General features: G+C 40.0%; 1 protein-coding gene across 1 annotated transcript in view; it reads right to left on the bottom strand.

Moving 5' to 3' along the window:
- IQGAP1 (IQ motif containing GTPase activating protein 1) overlaps positions 1–20,309 on the bottom strand; it is a 58,052-nt gene that overhangs the window by 6,737 nt on the left and 31,006 nt on the right. Inside the window, exons 15-34 of the mRNA XM_071568168.1 lie at positions 20,047–20,210; positions 17,338–17,428; positions 15,125–15,292; positions 14,646–14,788; positions 14,132–14,302; positions 12,936–13,019; positions 12,769–12,840; positions 12,607–12,676; positions 11,671–11,879; positions 10,538–10,693; positions 10,156–10,319; positions 9,182–9,406; positions 7,807–7,947; positions 7,631–7,715; positions 5,207–5,439; positions 4,351–4,483; positions 3,889–3,991; positions 2,289–2,424; positions 920–1,007; positions 279–491 (exon numbers count right to left, since the gene is read on the bottom strand). Of these exons, the coding sequence (XP_071424269.1) occupies positions 279–491; positions 920–1,007; positions 2,289–2,424; positions 3,889–3,991; positions 4,351–4,483; positions 5,207–5,439; positions 7,631–7,715; positions 7,807–7,947; positions 9,182–9,406; positions 10,156–10,319; positions 10,538–10,693; positions 11,671–11,879; positions 12,607–12,676; positions 12,769–12,840; positions 12,936–13,019; positions 14,132–14,302; positions 14,646–14,788; positions 15,125–15,292; positions 17,338–17,428; positions 20,047–20,210 (2,849 nt within the window). The remainder of the gene's footprint in view (positions 1–278; positions 492–919; positions 1,008–2,288; positions 2,425–3,888; positions 3,992–4,350; positions 4,484–5,206; positions 5,440–7,630; positions 7,716–7,806; positions 7,948–9,181; positions 9,407–10,155; positions 10,320–10,537; positions 10,694–11,670; positions 11,880–12,606; positions 12,677–12,768; positions 12,841–12,935; positions 13,020–14,131; positions 14,303–14,645; positions 14,789–15,124; positions 15,293–17,337; positions 17,429–20,046; positions 20,211–20,309) is intronic.

Raw genomic sequence — 20,309 nt, 5'->3', positions numbered from 1 at the left:
TGGAGCAGAAAAAAAGATCACACATCAGGACTTCCCCTCCAAGCTATTAAGTTTTTCCCTAAAGTACCTGACAACCTAGCAATATAGTCATTTGAGAGAGCAGAAACATCCTATGAAGGACTTCCCAGATGCCTAGAGGTGGAAATGCTGTAACAAAAGGTAGGTTTAAATTAGCTCCTACAAACCTTACTCCTCTTGAAAACTCAGGGCAGTTTCACGACACTACAAACTGTGGGAAAACTTCAGAATTACTAGGAAACCACCAAATTGTACACTACCTTTGCAATGTCATTGATTAGTTCCTGGTATTTGTTTTTGGCATTCATTGTCCCCAGTTCTGTCAACTTCTTCAAGCCTGCCTTGATTTTATCTTTTTTTTCTTGAAGATTCAAGTTGCCATCTTCCTTTACAGAGACAGACTTTTTCATCTTATCAGGAGTTTTAGCATCACGAATGGCCCGTTTCTGCATAGCTCTATGATGGTCTGCTTCCTAGAAAAAGAAAACAGAAAATTAAAAGTTCATAAGCAGATCATTTTTTAAGGTGACAAAGAAGCAGAAACAGATAGTTTGACCTCTGGCAGAACACAGGATAAAGAGTTTTGCTATGTGACTCCCATATTGACTTCAATGAATTGCATTTTGATGAACATATTCCACACACAGGAACCAGCAGAAGCCTACCTGCCATCTAAAATGGTCTTCTAGATAAACAGCTTCTAGCAACTAGTGGTGGAGTAAGATTAACACATACAATTTGCTTCTATTATATACCTTATTGTCATTACATCCTGCTCCACCACCAGTGGAGACAGCTTCACTGCAAGACATAAATGCAAAGTCCCACGTATACCCACGTATATATCTAGATAGATGACCATTTTCTAGTCTAAAACCAATGCAGATAAACAACTTCATACCTGCTCTGAGGTAGCTGAAGTTTCCAAGATTTCAGTCAGCGTCTCCCCTGGTTGGAAGCGGATTACATCAACAATTAAACGCTTTGTGCTGCAAATAAATCAAGGAGATTTCAACAGAAAGACCTTCAACACTGTTCTGTTCTGCAACAAAACCAACATTACGGATTTACCTAAAGTAAGATTATCACTGGATGAGCACTCAGGTAGTCTCAGGCTAGAGCAGACCAGAACTCTGAGAAGCACTTTACTTTTTTGACAGTGAGTCATTGGAAATCAGTTCCCAGAAAGGTTTCTCTGTGTAATACATGCAACTTGCTCCCCAGCACTCCCTTGAACAGCAAGGATGTTACCCCTTATATTCCAAGGTAGCCCCTGTAGCCATGTGGACCACAGAAGCTGCATTCAAGGCGAAAGCAGGCAACAACCACAGCGAATTTGTGCAACCAGAAAAGGTCTGTAATATTATCTTTCCACAAGTGCACTTCAGTGCTTTGTAACAGGTATCAAAAAACTCTAAAGGGTTATTTTCTCATATTCATGGTAGCAGAGACAAAGCAGATCCCGAATTCCAATCTGGTGATAGGGTCATTCCTTGATCTCAGCTAGTATATAACTGCAGTCAGTGCATGTTCTGAGGCACTTCTATCCTTGAGCCACACAATGAAAGCAAACAGCATCTTCATTACTTTGAGATGAGGCTGAAATTACTTCTGGCATCACACAAAGTGAATCACATGCACACCTTCCTCATCATCCACCACTGAGATGACTACAAGTGTATCTAGTAAATCTTTATTTTTGAAATCAATGTCACCTTCTTCTGGTGGGTAGGAAAATACTCATGTATCTTTTAAGTGGCCCGCTTAAAGTTATTTTTGGAAACAAAATTTTCTTCTGGGAGCTCACTGGTCTGTCTAGGCCAAGTACAAGCTGACCTGAAGAATTTTCAATTAAACTATCTAGCATCTGAGCAGGAATGCACCAGACCAGGTATCTGAATGTCAGGTCACTGCTCTATCCATCTCAGCAACAGGAATTTGCTTAAAACTGGCCAAGAGTCAATAATTAGTACAATGTTCTCCAAAACAAAGAGTCTGGCAATAATGAAAACCATGACATCCCACTGCTATCTTTCCATTAGACTAGTAACACCTATATTTCTCAAAAAAAGGTTATTGGTCTTCATCTACTAAAAGGCAGGCCACAGCACTGAAAAGGACACGGCCACAAGCTCAGTGTACTTGGAGTAACAGTCCCACTTTGGTTTAAATTATGCCTCATTTCTCTTATTTTCACATGCAGATTAACTGTGAAAGTTCCAGTTGCTCCTTCTTTGGAGAAACATACCAGGTAGTTAACCCTTACTTACTTCAACAAAAGCGTCCTCGCATCCATCTGTGCGTTTTCATCACCAGGAACATCAAATTTGTTGGTGAGTGTGAGAGAAACCTCTGTCTTTGCTAGCATTTCCCTGTTGGGATCATTAACGTTTCCGGATCCTTCCCCTGACAAACAGAAAGAGTTAATAGATTAAATTACATTCTTCACGTTCTTGATTGCTAGGGCTTTGTAATTTTCCCCTATATTACGGACTACAGAAAAACTAGACTGCTGCCTATACTATCAAAACGACACTTCAAAAGCCAAACCCAACTTTTAAGACATCATCTTGAATATGTTACAGACTTTTTCTTAACAAATCTGAGAGAGCGCACTGGCCAGAAACACAACACAAAATCAACACTTTGCATGCCTTAAACATTTATGTGTATTCCACACTGTATCTCGGTATCTCACTATCTCACTTTGTACTGAGAAGAGTAGCTGAACTGCCAAAAGGAGTTTAGAAATAAAAATACAATGATGTCCCTATGTCCATGCCCTCATTAAAATGAATCTTCCAAGCTAAGAGCAAAGCTCTGGTTGGTAACTAAGCTTGTAATCTTCTATTAAACAAAGTAAGCTATCCTGTAAAAAAAATTTCTTGCTCTAACTATGTCTGAACTTTCACCAGAACAGTTGGTACTAAGCTTCCCTGTTTTTTAAAGGGCTGCAGAAAGATTCAGCTCTGACACATTAACCACAGCGATAGAATGCACACAGGAGAAATTAAATGGGGAAGGAGGGCAAGTTCTAGCTAAACCCAAGATCTAGGTTTACTCAGGTAACTAACACTTGTTATCTTCTGTTCTTTGCCCGAGCTTGGAAGAAAATGTGCTAGCAATCGTTTCTTTAAAAAGTGCCAACCTTTTTCATCAGGTGACTTCATGGTAAATGTCTGCTGTCAAAGCATCCTCTCCAAAAACTGCCTGTTTGCCTTCCTCCCCCACTACTAGATTTCTGACTTCAAACAGCTGCAACATAGAAATCAAGGAAAGATTTGTGCATCTTTCCAGTATGTTATAGCCTGAAGCAGTAAACTGCGGCTCAGGTTTTTAGAAGCGTTTCACAGATTTGTGAAGTCAGTTCCTTCTTCCCTCAATCAGAAGAGGAAAAAATTCTAGTTTTCCTACAGAAAAAACTCCAAAGGAGAGAAAAAAGTTACTTGTCCATACGCCAAAGATCCCTAAAGGAACACACACCATGTAATACATTCATTATAGCACTCCGAAAGGAACACCTACAGGTTTCCAGAAGGGAGGACAGATCTTTGCAAACAAGTTGGAACAGGGACACAGACAAATGGCTCCAGTGTAATGGAACAAAGAAAATATATCAAAATATCCATCTGTCTTCTAGAAACTTGTAGTGTGGGGTGAGGTGAGGGGGGTGGAGAGAAGAGAAAGAATCCCTGTTTGTTTCAAAGCAGTAAATTCTGCAGAGGGAATACGCTGTAACAAATCAGCTGCTGCTTTTTAGACCGTGTCCTCCCAGATGACCTGGGATCACTGCTTATACAGTGTCTTCATTGCACTTTACGTCATTTAAGGTACTATCACGTATCTCTTAAGCAGAATAAAGTAGACCACCTATTAAGGACTCAATTGTAGGAACTTCTCCCAGATCGTCCAGCAGCTCATGAATTGGATCATTGTGCTCAGGAGCAATTGCGTCTTGATGGTCTAAGAGCAACTAAATGAAGGAAAAAACAATGAAGTTGTTAACAATACATTCTTTTCCAGACAGTAAAATTTTATTACTCTAAGCTGGTATCTTTTAGGGGAAAAAACCAAAAACAACTTATTTCACTAAACTCCAAAGCAGCAAAATCAACATTCAAAGGTGTGCCAATATCACATACTCAAATGATTTCAAAGGAAAGTTAGTGAAGCCATAATGAAATTATTTGATTCTCTAGATCAGCAACCTCACACACTACAATCAAGACAACTTTCAGCCTTGTATTTGGTAACTTCGTGGTTCAGCCAGAAGGAGTATTTTCTCTTTAAACACTGCTTACAAATAGCAGCTTGTGACTAATGTATACTTACAGTATGCGTATTGATGATTTCACCAATAGAAATATAAATAACCGGTTTAGTGAGAGTCACCAAGTCAGAATATTCATCAATATTAAATTTATCCTGCAATTCAGGAACCTCACAGGCAGCCTGAAAAAGACGCCTTCAGAACAAAGAAGAGAAGAACAGTATGACATTAAGAGTGACGTGATGTATCAAGAGCATTAACTCCCCAGGACCATCTCAAACACAGGCTCTCCTCTTCAAACTATGGTACATTATGACACTATACTTTGTCAGATTTAGTTTAACACATCAGTACCAATCTAGCAAATTCAATTACTGATACTGGCCATGTTGACATTTGCTCATTTTCAGTATTAAGACGGCTAGTCTATGGCTCCAGTCACCTTGTTCACACATTCTTGTGCTCCCACTGCATTATCACCCCTTGCCCCAGCAACCTCTGGTTACCTTTCTTCCAAAACATGAGAGGTATAAGAAGAAAATTCCTGAACAAAAGCTTACTTCAACTACATGAACAGATAAAGGTACTACTAGATTTTCATGCGGAACCAGTGACAGAATGTATGTCCATTCTGGTTGTCCATGTCCAAAGTACCACAATAAATACGTGCAACGGTAACTTTTATTTTGGAAACTCCTAAATCAAGACACTGGAATTTGCAATTTCATTAACATACCTTTCAGGTACACATTTTATCTGCCATTGTCACTGATGCTTATGGTAGTGAAATCTCTTACTTTTAAGAGATTGCCTATTTGACAGAGATATTTTTAAAAAAATAAATTTATTACTTTCCCTTTATACTCACAATGCTACCCTCTGCCAAACTTCTCGACTTAATTAGCTAAGGTTTTCTACCTGAATTTCTGGTACGACTGCAACAGGTATTCATTAATGATGCTTAGATGAGCATTGTCTCCCATGAACATCTTATTGGATGCAGCGTGCTGCAACATCTTTGCAATGGAACCCAGGTTTCTGCGTTGGTCTGTGGTCAGCTGACCTCCAGCTGAAAGGTCAATGATGTCAAATGCATCTGGTGCGACAATGGCTGGATTCATGTAGCGATAGTAGAGTAAGTTGCCAACAATCTGGGAAAAGTTGAGAAGAAATGCATCAATTAACGATAGTACAGGACCCAACTGAATTGTACTGAAACTACTCTGCGCTTTGATAAATCATTTTCTTGTAAGCCAAAGCCCCCTTCCAAGACAAAGGCTCTCCTGTGCTGCTGCAGAGAAGCATACACCACCCCAAAGAATCTGCAGCGTGAAAAAAAAAAAAGAAATCATTAAGATGCAATAGGACAGTCAACACAAAGAGGAACAAGTGAGTGCTGCTAGTCACAGGACAATATAGCAGCAGATACCCTTGGGCATAAAGATTCAGAACTTATGAAAATGTATGGACAGGAGATATTACAAGTTACCAATGGAATTCTGACATGAGCATGAGACAGTCTATCAGGAGAATCCAATGCAATTGCGTCAGTCTAACAGAGGGCAGAACGACCACAGTGTAGAGGAACCCGAGAATGCAGTTTCAATAAGGAACAAGAGCTAATTCTTAAAGAAGCATGCAGCATTGGCTGCCACCTCCAACAAAAAAAAGGAGTGAGGAAGAATGGCAGACCAAGAAGCTAAACTGAGGAAATTACTTTCCATTTCTGTTCCAAAGCCCTTTTCTCTTTCAGAACAATTCTCCTATAAGCCAGCAACATATGCAGGCACAGACCCCCAGTGAGAGTAACTGGGAAAGCATTTAACCCAGATGAAAGAAAATCAGAAGTACAGCAGACAAATGGCATTTGATGCTTCAAAAATCCAATTTACCTTGTCAAATGTGAGCGGCAATAAATTTCAAGTAACTACAAATAAAGGTTATCACATTAATCATATGCTCACAAAGAATATTCTAACTTGTATTTGCTATTTTGCCAAAAGTAATTCCAGCTATGAAAAGGAAATAACCCAACATGCTGATTTAAAGCAATAGTTCTCACATCGTATGCTCATCTATAGAAGGCCAGGTCACTGAAACTTGGCTTCACCTGCTTGCCATGTGATTTAAATGCACAGAAGAGACTGGGGTCTGAACAAACAGCTGAAAACACAGAAAAAAATCCCACCGTTGCTATGCAGTCCCAGAAATTAACAACTGTTTTCAGTGAGGTCATATTTTTGACAACTGTTTTGTGCAAGGCCCTGCTGTACTCTCACAGATTATGCCACGGGATAATAACAGTCAAGGCTGTTTACTACCAGCAATAAGAAAAAAACATCCGTGAAAGAAACTGAATTAGTAACTTTCGAACTTGCAGGACAAAAACAATAGTATATTACATGGGTATCTTTCGTTGCAAAAAAATTCAACAAGTAGTTATTGCACACAACTGCAGTTTTGACTTTCTCGTGGACAGTTACATTGTTTCCACAAAGATTAACAAAAACCGCAGTTTTCCACCTAAATTTACAGATGGAAGAAATTAATTCACCTGCATAGAAAGAACCGATGTCTCAAAATGGGAAAGCACAGAACTAGAAGAGAGAAGAAAACAGCATTCAGATTGGCAATTATTTTGTAATGAAGTAGAGGCAGAAAAGTTCAAAGAGATGTCAAGTACTCAAAGAACTAAACTTTGTTTTATTAAAAAGTTAAGCATTCATGGGCATAAAGGCCTTCACAACTACTAAAAGCCATAAACCCAAAGAAATTTCAATGAAAACTCCAAAGCTATACTCATCTGAGAGCACCTGCTATTAGGATCCTTTTAGTTCTCAAAATTAACTGAAATGCAAAATACAGAACTGACTAGACATCACAGGAAGTGACTCTCTAGATATTGCTGTCAAACTATTCTAGAGCATTAGAGATAGGGGAATTAGGAATATCAGAATTTTGCATACAGACCTTTTAACTTGTCTCTTTAGGGAAGGAGCAGCTGGCTGTGATCATACTAGTAAAATCAAGGTTTACTTTCTAGGAGCAACAGTAACCCAAGTCAGGAAATCAAAAAGATCCAATGCCTAAGATATTTAAAGCAAAGCCAAAGCAACAGGATACCTCCTTCTAAACAATACATTATGTCTCAGGTGATGTATATGAAGCTAACATCGATAGCCTGATGTGAAATATTTCCTATTTGTAGAGGTAAATAAATAAGCTTTATGTAGGTTTTACGCACTGCTTTCCACACATACACCCAAACCAAGAGAAGAATGCAATGTGCTTGCCACAGCCAATTTGGCTGACAATCACTCACAAGGGTGTTCAGATCCCCACCTTCAGAAGCTCATCCTCGCCAGCATCGGGAAACTTCTCATGCAGGGAGTCTTTTAGGACCTTAGCAATGAAACGCATTCCATAACTTTGAGAGAAAGAAAAGTCAAGTGAGACTGCTGCAAGCACAAACCCACCAACACCTTCTCAGGGGTAACACTGTGGTACATCAGACTCACGGGATTTTGTCCACTGAACTAACTATGGCAGACAGGAACTTGTCTGTCACTGTCCTCATGTTTCTGATTGAGGCATCCAGGCGCGTCCTGACCTCTTCATGACTTAGAGCTTGTTCAGACGTGACATCATATGGCAGTTTGCTATTTGAAAAAGTCAAACACAGAAAGGTAAATATTACTCAGGCTAGCACATTTCAAGAATTTATAGCCTGGCACAGAAACAGGTTTATGTTCACTGACAAGAGCTATGCATTGCCTTTAATTAACCTTTTAGACACTGTGAGAGCTGAAATTTTTTTCTTTTACTTCCTTTACTTTCCCTTGCAATGGTCACTGCGAGAAAAGGCCCAGCTAACTCAAAACTGAATCTTTTTTTCAGCATGCATACTAGGCAATAAAAGCACCAACCATAACACATAGTGGTACTTCAGGCTGCAAACTGGTGAAAAAGAAAGCTACACATTTGAGTACTAAGGTGATAAAAACTTGGACACGAGCAGGACCTAGAACAGCATCCATAAAATCAATATAATGTGCAACTGGTAGCAAACTGTGCCAAATATGTTTTTTCAATCAGCTAAAACTACTGCATAGTATTCCAGTGAACACAGACAGATGAAGCTGACAATTCATAAAAGCACATCCTAAATCTCACGTACAGAGAAGAATCTGAACACACATCTTCACCAGCATTTTTAACACATCCATCACTTTGCACAAAGTGTACAAAGATACATGACTGCAGACTGTTTTAAGTGGAGAAAGACTCATCTGTACGGCTTTTGCTTTTTTAAGTTTGTTAAAAAACCCCAATGACACAATAGAAACATCCAGTTCTAGGAAATCACAAGCACTGGAAGAAACCAGAATGACACAAAATCACGCAGCACAATACAATTGTTGTCAGTGGCTGGTAATAACTAGAAGGATTTTAGGACTCAGAAAACTGCAATATCATGCTTTTTGCCAGCAAAAGATGTTTCGTTGGCTTGCAAATAGTACCTGTTTGCACAGGCTATATATGACATGAACATGGACTGATGTGGAAGCGATTCCCAAATACTTTTTCTTACCATGAATTCTTTTAGGTTAGAGGGCATCTCATATCTAGCTATCAAGTCAACACAGGAAAACACCAAAGAGCATTTCTTCTTCCATCTCCTGACATTCTCTTTCAATAGTATCACAGCAACACCACCATCAGAGTATGATCTTTAGAACCCTCAGATGAAAGCCATCTTGAGGAGACGGAAAAGCATCAGTTGGACTGGACAGATGCATGCAATGGAGCCAAGGATGGTTCTGAATGATTCACGAAGCAATGCAAAGCAGCTAAGCAATGTTTAGAAAAATACAGCATTAGCAAGTCCCATACCTGGCCTCTCCAGTTTGAGACTCCATCTGGTTTACCCAAGACTTGTAAATATCCACTGGATCAGTTTTGATATTAAGTGATTTGTCATCAATTATTTCCTTCACAACTGGTGCCAGGATCTGCCTCAGGGCATTCTGACCGCGGGCACCACGGTTGAAACTTACCACCATCTTAATAACAGTAGGATTCCCAGTCACAATTTCATGTATCTGGTCTACTTTTGATCTGAAGGAGAAAGAATCTATATGAAACATGAGGTACACATAACTCTGTCAGTGTCTATGTTTCCCTGGACTACTATTCCAAGCATGAATTTAAGGGTGAAAAAAAAATCTTCATTAGAAGTTATTTGTTTCAGGGTATATAGCATCTTCGTGCTTTAAAAATATTGCCAAAAAATTTTACTGAGCATTCTTCCTCACAGCAAGTTATACTGCTCTGCATTGTCAAGAATTGAAGTCGTGTAACACCAAGGTCCTAAGGCCTAACCAATCTAACGAAATGTGTCCGAACTCAGCCAGAGTTTCCAACAGTGACAGGAAATAGAAAGGCCAAATAATAAAGCCTCCTGTTTTCAGACTGCACATCAACTTTTGGAAATCCAGAGAGCTTGGATTTGGCTCTCTCCCTGGCTTGTAAAGCATGAGTCTGCAGGTTGTTGGAGGTGTTTATAATCAGACACTGGAGAATTGAGATTGGACTGAACTTTAGCATGACTTTGCATCAGATCAAAAGTAGATGCCATGTGGAGCAATGAAGTCTTGATCAAAGCAAAAAGCCCTGATCCTCAACGGACATACTTGATTTTTCTTTTATAGCCTACACTAACAGATACAAAATGGGGAGAGAACAATGAAGAGACAGACCAGCATTATCTACATTATTAGCATGACACTTTACATGAAAACTGCCTCAATTTAAGAAATTGCCCAAACTGATTCAACAGCAAGAATGCGCCATATGCTACCACATACTTGATCTCTTCCTGCAGTGCTGTTTGGAAAAGTCGCAACAACAGGTATTCCTCTCTTTGATTGGATGCATAGTTATACAGTGTGAAGATGACAGAATCCATGAACTTTGTGGATTTGTTTTGAGGCATCTGAAAAATCAGCTTGGCCAAGTAGGTTGGGTTAGTCTACAACAACAAGAAAAATTCCTTAGTGTGCATGTCCCCACCAGTGTTTCTGAAAAGTAAGGTGGCTCCAAACAGTTGCCAGTTGGATCTGATGAGTTTTAAAGGTCTTTTCCAGCCTTAATGGTTCTGTGAAAACTACAGTGCGTAAGGAAAGCTTGTGCTAAGACATACAAGCCTCTATGACAAGAGGTTACTGAGCGGCATAAGACGTTGCTTACCTGAAGTAGGTAGAACAGATGCTGATAGGCTTCCAGCTTTTCTCTCTTCTCTTTGCTCAATGCTTTCAAACCTCCCCTTTGTTTGTTCAGCATCATCATGTCAGAGAGCTGTTCCTTGTTCTTCTTGGTAAGTTTCTTGCTGTGAGAAACGACATCCTGGAAAGAAATAGGTATAAATTGCACTCTAAGAAGTTTCTAACAGGCAATATTGGAAAACAGTTGCATTTGACAGTCTATTTCTCTTGGATGTGGAAAGGCAGGGTCAAGGTATGCCTAGGGCTATTAAAGTGAAGCCTGATTTGCTAAGGCAGCAGTTTCTCTGACTGAAGTACATGTTCTGCTCTGTCCCTGACTTCCTGAATTTGCCTGAAACCTTAGAGGGGTTAATCTCTCTTGACCACAATTACTTTTCACAGCATTCTAAAGATGCTTGAAAATCTTTTCCTGTTTTAAACTGGACTTACAACTTTAAAACCTTGTTCCATACTTATTTGGCTTGCTACCACTACATACTGAGGCAGCAATGGCACTTTTCATTGCATGCCTCAGCGAAGTACTGCAGCTTCCTTCTAAGATAAATTTCATTAAGATTTTGCATGGGGAAAAGCCAAAGCCTAGTGTAATGCAATCCAGGACCACACAAAAAGCTGACAAGAACTTCCACTTGAAGTACCTTCCATCTCTTGTAGCCTTTTTCGGTGTTTTGGTACTAAGTGATAGAGGGGGGGATTTTCTTTAACCAACAGCCAACCAAGTGGCATGGGCATGTCTCCTGCCTCCAAAGTCATCCTCCTCACTGCAAGTTTGTGGCAGGTGACTTGTTTAACCACAAAGGAGCAACAAAACAGAGTTATCAAAGCCTTCAAACACAAAATCTGTTGCACTTATTAGATCCAGATAGTCTGGTGTTTGCCTTTTTTGGCTTCAGGTCTTGTTTCTTCTCCTCCTAATTTTCCTTCTAGGGATACCTACTAAATTAGTGGACTGGACTAAGTGGGAGTAAAAACTGCAGGTCTGGGGCAATGTCTTCTACTGGGCCTGAGCAACTGACATCTAAGGCCAGGAGCTCTCCATACTAACGCTACTGGGCTCAATTCAATCTGTAGCTGGTGTCCCACCAGCACATTTCTTACCTGCAATGTAATTTTGTTTTTGACTAGCAGCCCAATTTTGATGTCCATGAGATTGAGATCATTTTCCAGTTGCTGATTGGATCGGATCAAGGTTACAACTTCCTCACGCAGTTTCATTAGCTCAAGCTCCTCCTGAAAATCTTGGTCACTCTGATCAAGCAAGTGGACAAACTTCCGAACCACAGCCATAGGTGGGCTTTCAGCATTAACTAAAAATACGCAAGAAAAAAGAAAACACCAGGGGATGGCAAAGAGAAGTACATATATGCCCTGTGCCTTATGTGTTTAAAGAGCACATCAAGAAGCATCCACAATTAAATCAGTACCACCAAGTCTAAACAGATTCTGACATTTTTTCATTTCTTGTCTTGAGAAAATCGTAAGAGAAGCAAACAAGAACAAAGGCAGCATTAGCACAGGGTGTTTCACACCATCAAAGCTAACTGTAAATACAGAGTTCTGTATCTCAACAGAAAAAGCAACAGCTAGAATCAAGTTTTCCTTCACCCTCAAGAAGTACCTACTTCCTGCACTGCCCTACCAAGGGCTCATCCCAATCACTCTTCAAAACTGTCTTGATGTTACAGATCACACAACCAACACCATGTTGGATGACAAGAAGCTTGACAAGACTCAGCAATGTGCATTTGCAGCCCAGAAAGTCAACTGCATCCTGGGCTGCATCCAAAGCAGTGTGGTCAGCAGGTCCAGGCAGGTGATTCTCTCCCTCTGCTCTGCCCTTGTGGGACCCCAGCTGCAGTACTGTATCCTGCCCTGGAGCAAGTCCAGACCAGGGCTGCAAAGATGATCAGATAGCTGCAGCATCTCTCCTATGGAGACAGGCTAAGAGAGTTAAGCCATCTCTTCTATGATTCTACAATCCCTCACAAAGAGAGATTCAAGGCACATCAGTTTCATCATCTTGGCAACACTTACTGAGGGTTTTGTAGTCTTCTCGTGCTTTGTTTGCTCGGATAAAGGCTTGAATTTTTACAACATCGTTTATCTAGGATGTAAAAATCAAAAAAGCATTTGAAATCATTCTGGAAAGAGTACAAAGGTCAAGTACAGAATACATTTAACAAGAGAGCCTCTTACATGGTTTCTGAAATACTGCAGACGATCTCTGTAACGTCTTCTGGCTTGATACATCCTGGTCATTGATTGAATCTATTAAAGGGTAACCAAAACACTCAGATAGAAACCTTTTTTACAAAGTTCACTACCCAGGTTTACCAAAACAGTCAACAGGGAGCCTGCACTACCTTTACTACTTGGTCCTTCTGTGCTCGCAGGTAATCCAAACGGCTTTGATATGCCTTCCTTTGCTTGTAGCCACGCCACTGAGACTGAAAACAAAACAAGCACACACACTTCACTTTTCTAATTAAGAAGAAGTAATTGCAAATCTGAGCCTTGTTATGTTCCTTGGCTTCTGACTTCTCTTTTGGTTAAATAAAACATGAGGGAGACATGTTTGTCTTATCAAGAGATACACTGTGTGAAGCATTTAACTATTTTCCCAACTGCAATCTTGAGACACTTGAAACTACCCCATGAATATTCTGGGTCTTCTGAAACACAGTTAGGGATCAAGGATATAGCAAAACACTCGAGTTTACAGAAACTGTTAAACGTGAGGATCATGTGTTACATGCTGCTGCTGGTGAGAACAGGGATGTAACATTTTAAGCCTTCAGAGAAGACTCACCACTATCAACACTTGAAAGAGACATTAGGCAAGAGTTTTGGACTCCATTTAATGGGAGAGAGTATTATTTTAATGAGCAGGGAGTGAATTTGGTGGTTTTGTTAAATATACAGGCAAAGCATGTGCTACTTAGGCAGAAATAAACAGACATATATTGCTCAAATAATAGTCATATTAGAGTGCAAAGCAACTATTTCATTTGCAGACGTTTCAGTTACAACACCACAGAAGGAGGTTTTTTTATTGCTGTCGTGTAAATGATACCCATCTCATGCTGAATTATCCCATCATCTCTTTTAGGTCCTCAATCCTTCAAATCCCTGGACAAATCTGAAGAGAAGAATCCTGCTCACAAATACTGAAAACTGTTGTTTCTCTTGAATTAATGGTGAATTACAGCAGTAATGCATCAGACGGTATCACCACTATCAGGACATACAACACACTTCATATTGCCCTATTCCCAAAACACTGAAACTTATAACTTGTAAAAAAAAAATAAGTAAATCTTCCTCAAGTAAGTTTTTCTCTGTCCAGTTCTACATGAGAAGACTTTACTAACTACACATGAAACATAAAAGCAAACAATATACCAAAATTCATTGGAAAAATGGAATGTCTTCAGACAATTTACAAAATGAGGCAAAGACTCATTGTGTGCTGTAACTGCTTGAATTTAATAAAAACTGTCAGTAAGCTTGTGTATAGAAAACAACTGCAGCTTCAAACGTAATTAAAGAATATCATTACCTGAATGCAAGTGATTGCTGGGACTTGTTTCTTCAAAAAATTAATTCTTGAGTTGAATTCCTGCCGAACAAGATATCCTCGACAGCAAGCCTGAAGTTTCATAATCAGGGTCTCATTTGCCAGCCACAACTGCTCTCGGTTATATGCTGCAGTGACACCAGATATGGTGCTCTGAATTCACGTTATGAGAGAAAGAGCCACAAAAAAGAAAGCAGAGATACAAAAAAGATGTTACATCAGCTCTCCACACTGTGCTTACAAGGAACTTCAGAGTTGCCTTTCAAAAAACAGTGACACTGTGGTCCAGTGCTCTTTTAGTGACAGGAAAAAGTTTTCTGAAATGGGACAAGAAGTTTAGACACACACAATCTGATGATGTCCAGTGAATCAAATGAGTTACAAAGCTTTTTAACGTGACTACAGCATTGAAGCATTCTACCTCAGAGCTGCATTAGGGGTGAGAATGGTAGAAGCGGCAACTTCTCAGAGAAAGGGCATGTGTTATCTGTCTTACCTGTATTTCCTCCCGTGACAGCTGTAGGTCATTTTGCACAAATTCCACTGGTTCATCCCATCCTCCCTCTTTGGTCTGCAGGTTATGATAATAATGATAGCCTCCTCTCACCCAGTGTTTCACCCATTCACTGTCATTGCCGCCTAAGAGCAGAAACTGCAGCCTAAGTCTCAAAACCACAGAAGTGTCTCACCTTTCATGCATACAAATGTTACAAATAGGAAATCCACGTAACAGATGCCTTCTCCTCTAAGCAAGAGAAGTAATGACCTCATATGAGAACCACCTAAACACAACACATTGTACAGTGGAGAACATTATACTATTTGCATTTTTTTTTAAAACACTTAGTTCACAAAGCATCCACAATTGCCACCTATAACACAAGACTTCTCGCCAGGGCCTTTTTTACATCTGGTTCCAATTCTGCATCCAATAATCTTGAATTTATTTCACTAAGTTAGCTACCGAAGGTGTACCTGCTGCCATTTTTCTTTTCTTGACTTCTGACAGCTCTCGCTGGTACGTCTCGGCACATTCTGGAGTGACTCCATATAGCCCCACATCAGCTGAACGCAAGGCACTCAGGGTCTGGCCGACATCCCCATGATCTACTGCTTCATTAATGGCCAGAATTCCTAAGGAGACTTGGATAACACCAGGAAGCAGGTTAGCTTAGCAGTCAGGGGCTTAGTGACTCAGCAAACACACACTGGCAGAACAGAGCAAGACAGCTTGAACATACCGTTATAGTTGGGATGTTTGTGTGATACACAAATAAGTGCACATAAATACAAAATATAAATAAAAATCCATCCGATAACTTGCAGCATAGAGGCCTCTTCAACACAGAGTGTCCAACCGTATGTAGTACTGCCCCTGACAGCACATAATTTGTGTGCCTCAAATCTCAGTATGGTGCTGTTTTACCACCAGAATTTCTCAAGACACAAAAGTTACAGCTCTCCTCTGACATCTGTTTAAATTAAAGTAGTTTCTTCAGGCAGAGCCAGACACAACTCAAAAGGGGCCTTTTCAACAACTAGTACCACTATCCCTAGCAAAAAAACCATGGAGCAGTTTGTAAACAAGTCAAAAACCTCACTAAGGGAAAAAAGAGAGCAGAGAAGAGAAAGGAACCATATGTCACCTTCAGGGGTACTCCAGAATGGCAACTCAAATGCAGACATAGTCACAAGAGCAGAGAAGTACCACTGATACAGCCAACATGAAATACAGTAATCTTCAGCACTAGGTAAGACTGCAAAAATGTCTATTCCTACATGGATTGATAAGGCTATCTGAAGATCTTTTCAGGCTTAAAGGCTCATCCTGTTTTTAACCAAGTGTTCCTTGGCATGACATTCAAGCTGCTGATTTGCCAAAATGCTTGGTAGGTGGGAAAAATAGTGGAAAAAAATTTGCTCTGGTACTTCCGGGAACAAACAGTAAGATGGATAGGTAAAAGCTCTGCTCTATTTCTCCCTGAGGCCTCTTTCTTTTTTTTTTTTTTTGGTGGGGGGGAGAGGCAGTTGACAGGGAATTCACTGACTAAATAATGTCATTAAAAACAACTTAACCAGGCCATGGATTTCCAAAAATTCATTGTATCTTTCACTAAAAAGTTTTGATTGACCACATCTGTAAATGAAGAATACAAATGGACAAGGCACAAATTAAAAAAAAAAAGCTCATTTCTGCAGAGAGAGGGTTAGAGGAATCAACCATGCCAGGAACTCTGCACTTCTGATACACAGGTTCATTAAAGCTCATGTTAGAAGGCAATCTCGTCCAATCCTGTTCTCAAAGCTGGGCTACCTTCAGGGCCTTGTATGACTCAGTTTAGAAAATCTTGAAGGACAGATATTCCACACTGTCTTTGGACAACTTGTTTAAGAAAGCACCAGAAATTCCACACACAGATTAAACTTTTCTGTTTCCAATACAGTTGCTCTATTCGAATCAAAATCAGAAGGGACTGAGCGCACACGTTTGTACTTTAAGTACCAGCCTAACATTAAACTGCAAGTTTTGGAAGTGGAATGCAACACATCAGCACACCAGAGACATAGAAATAGAATGAAGAAAAATGTAAGGTGACTATAAAGGGCAAAACTAATCAGCACTAACACTGTATGACTCAGGCTAAACAAGCTGACTGGTAAATGTCGAATGTAAACAGAAAATTAGAGATTTAAAATAAATGCAAACAGAAAAATATTGCATTTTAAACATTTATAAAAACAAGCTCTCCAAAGCATGTGGTATCCAGCAAACAAACAGCAAACACAGAGAATAGGCCATTAGGATATATCACAAGACTTGGGAAAACGTCATGTTTTGTTAAAGAAAAAGCACTTGTCAGGAACAAAATAAAACAAACAAACCAAAAGTTAGTGAGTTCAGGAGTAGCAATTACTTAATCATTTCTCTAGACGGGAATTACATGCTTATAAAGACTGGGATGTAACAAACGGTCAGCCAGTCCACCTGCAAACTGCACTAAGGAGCAAAGGTGGGTATCACTGATGTGTAGCATTGTTTGTATTTGAAAAACATGTGAGGTTGTTTACTAATAGTTTGGTTTCCTTTGCCACATTTACATGACTTTTCTAGCTCCCAACTTTTCCTTAAGTAACCAGTATTTGGTTGGTAATAGGTATTAATTGCAATAACCTGTGATAATACTTACATCTCTTGGATTCCTCTGTGTCCTTGTTAGCCCTGTGAATCCCATCCTGAATTTCATCTAGCCAAAGTACAGCTGTTTCATCCTGTGTGTCCTGAACAGAAAACAATAAAAATATACACCGTGTGAGGAGAGAAGTGTCACTATTTTTCGAAGTAAAAGAACCCATACTCAACAATAGGAAGTACAGTAGTTTTCCATATCAGAGGGGATAAGATTTCAGTCTTCCTAAATTACTCCAATAGAAGGGTATCATGTGCATTTGTGACTGGAGGAGACTACTATGCCATCACCAAGCTCAGTACTTTCTCCCAGTCAAAAACTCTTTTCATGAAACAGAACAAAGAAGAAATTCTATCAAATGGGAATCACTCTGAGATGCAGAGACAGAGGGCTAGGGACTTGGAACTGGTCAGTCCTAAAGCCGTACTAGGTAAGAGGACATGACTTCCCAGGAAGTTGGGCCTTCAAGAGAACAACTCCACAGAGCTGCCAATGCACATCTGTCTGTAGAAACTAAAAACCTTTTGGTTAAGTAATCTCACATCACGCTGCTCTTGTCCCTGTCCACGAAAGTTCACAAGCTTGTACAAACTGGCAAAGCAAAAAGCACCGTATGTATTGTGGCTGGGTGGACACAGACAGCAGTCAAAGCCATGCTTTAAGTCTTTAACAGATTGCTTGTCAAGGAGCACTGATCACACAAGTATCCTGTGTTTTGGCTGTGAAATCTAATGAGCTAATGTTACATGCAGAAATTTGAGAAAAGGAAAGAGACAAGTGTTTAGCAAGTCCCAAAATACACATGAAGAACAATGACCTAGCAGTTGCCAAGCATAAGCTTCTCCCCACCCACTGATATTTCCTGTGGGTAACTATTGAAAGAACTGCTAAGATGCAACTGCCACCCCTCTGGTAGCTCTCCTCATACAAACAGAACACAGGAAGCATTTAGTTCTGGTATGGAATAACAATCACACAAAAGAACCACTATTTACAATGTTCAAGAGCTTTAAGACTGGACTGAAAATGAACATTTCCTTGCATGCTTTCTGTATTCTTCCCACGGTTTTGGCAAGTTTGAAACTAACTTGTTTAAATCATACTGCATTCAAGAGTTTAACATGACTTTCACAGGCAGACTTCATCTGAAAGCCAGACAGTCCCACAAAAGTATCAGCAACAGCAAAATTCCTGTCCAGGGAGCAGGGGAGAATCATCACTGTATCTGTACTGTGTACCAGCAGAAGTCAATCCAAACACTACCAAAGCCACCATATGCCTTTGACTGTTCCAGGACTTTCCACAAGGTACAGTGTAACATACCATAGGGCCTACTGTTTCTTCCTCTCTCACTCCTCATCACAAAGAAACATGCATCAATCACACTTCCCATTCACATAAGCAACTGAACAACGTCGTGAGGTGAAGGACAATCCCCCTTGGCCCCAAGGTACAAAAGTCATTAGTCTGCAACATTTGACTTCAGACAGTGATTATTTCCCCCAGATTGTTGCTTTATAATATGATCTTTTTATTTTGGAAATTACTGCCATGCTACTGGGAGAAGCCCTTTACTTATTTTATGCCTAAACAAGGTAATTTCACACCAACTGAGAAGTTACCAGCACAGCCTGGCACAAGTTTAAGCACACACTAAAAAAGAGTTCATTACTTCATTCTGACTCAGCAGGAGGAAATGCTTCAGCACGAAATGAGTTCCTGAGGAACATTAACCCTGTCAGGGCCCTTTGGAAAGCTGTTTAGTGATTTTCATCAGAAACGCATACAGTTTTCAGCTATTGCCATCACATGAGTTTAGCTGTGGTCAAAAGCAAACAAATAAAAAGTGTTGAGGAAAACCTAGATCTTAGTCTCTACACAAAATTGTGCATTGCTATTAGAGCAATGAGGTCCACAGCAGAAAAGGAAAACAAAATGTTATCAAGCCACTGAAAGCACAGATGCCTACTACTTCTTTGTAAATAGGGGGGGGATCAGTGTCCTGTGCACACTACTCAAAAATTAGTTGCTTACACCTTAAACCTCTAATATGAAACTTGCTCTTCGTCTCTCCATCTTCCCCTTTCAGTTGGTGAAAGCTGCAACTATGTACAAGTAGGCAGAAGTCCTTGGCTAATGACAACCACTACTCAAAGAAACCGTAAGCTATGAAAGTGTCACCCAGTGAACAAGAGGCATCAGCATACATTCTGCTAGTAGCATGCATGCTGCTTCACATATTTTATCTAATGTATCACTTAACAAATTTTTCCACTTTCAGAAAATTTCTTTTTGCCATATATAACTACATCTGTGACTACATTTAATAAAGAACCTTAGAAAAAAATACTTCAGCTGGCAGGAAACTTGCATTCAGAAGTGCAATACTCCTGGAACAAACAGGTGATGCAGATTATTTTTCTGCAAACAAGGTACACATCTCACTGAGGACCCAGGATTAGCTGTAATAAGCCATCACAGGCACCTAATGTCCTTACACCCATCTCTGGAGTTCATGAAGACTCACTTTGTTAGCTGCAAATATTTCTGTAGTACAGAAAGATCCAAACTGACTGGTTAAGATCAGCTGAAGGTATACAGAATGCCCAGCTCTCCACTGCCAGTTTTGATTTCTGATTTTCAGGAGCAGTAAGAATTCCATTGCACAGATATAAAGGTCTTTCAAGAGGTACATTTAACTGTACTCACCTGTGCTTTCTCTCGCTTGGCTCGAAGTAGCGTATCCTGGTAATGCTGTGCTACCTTTGGGGCTACACCCTCCAATTTTGCTGCAGGAATCTGTAAGGCTTGAACAGTCTTCTTGCTGTCCCCTTCATCTAGAGCTTCATTGATAAGACCAATGGCCAAAATCCCTAGGAAGAAAGACAAAGTTCCATTTTTGGTCAACAATAATCACAAGCATTGCTTCAAAAGGAAAGTGCGGTTAGTCCTTCCTAAACCAAGTATCAGCC

This window comes from Pithys albifrons, chromosome 13, assembly GCF_047495875.1.
Source record: "Pithys albifrons albifrons isolate INPA30051 chromosome 13, PitAlb_v1, whole genome shotgun sequence".
NCBI lineage: Eukaryota > Metazoa > Chordata > Aves > Passeriformes > Thamnophilidae > Pithys > Pithys albifrons.
Note: the sequence above shows the minus strand (reverse complement) of the source record. Positions and strands in the feature narration are given on the sequence as shown.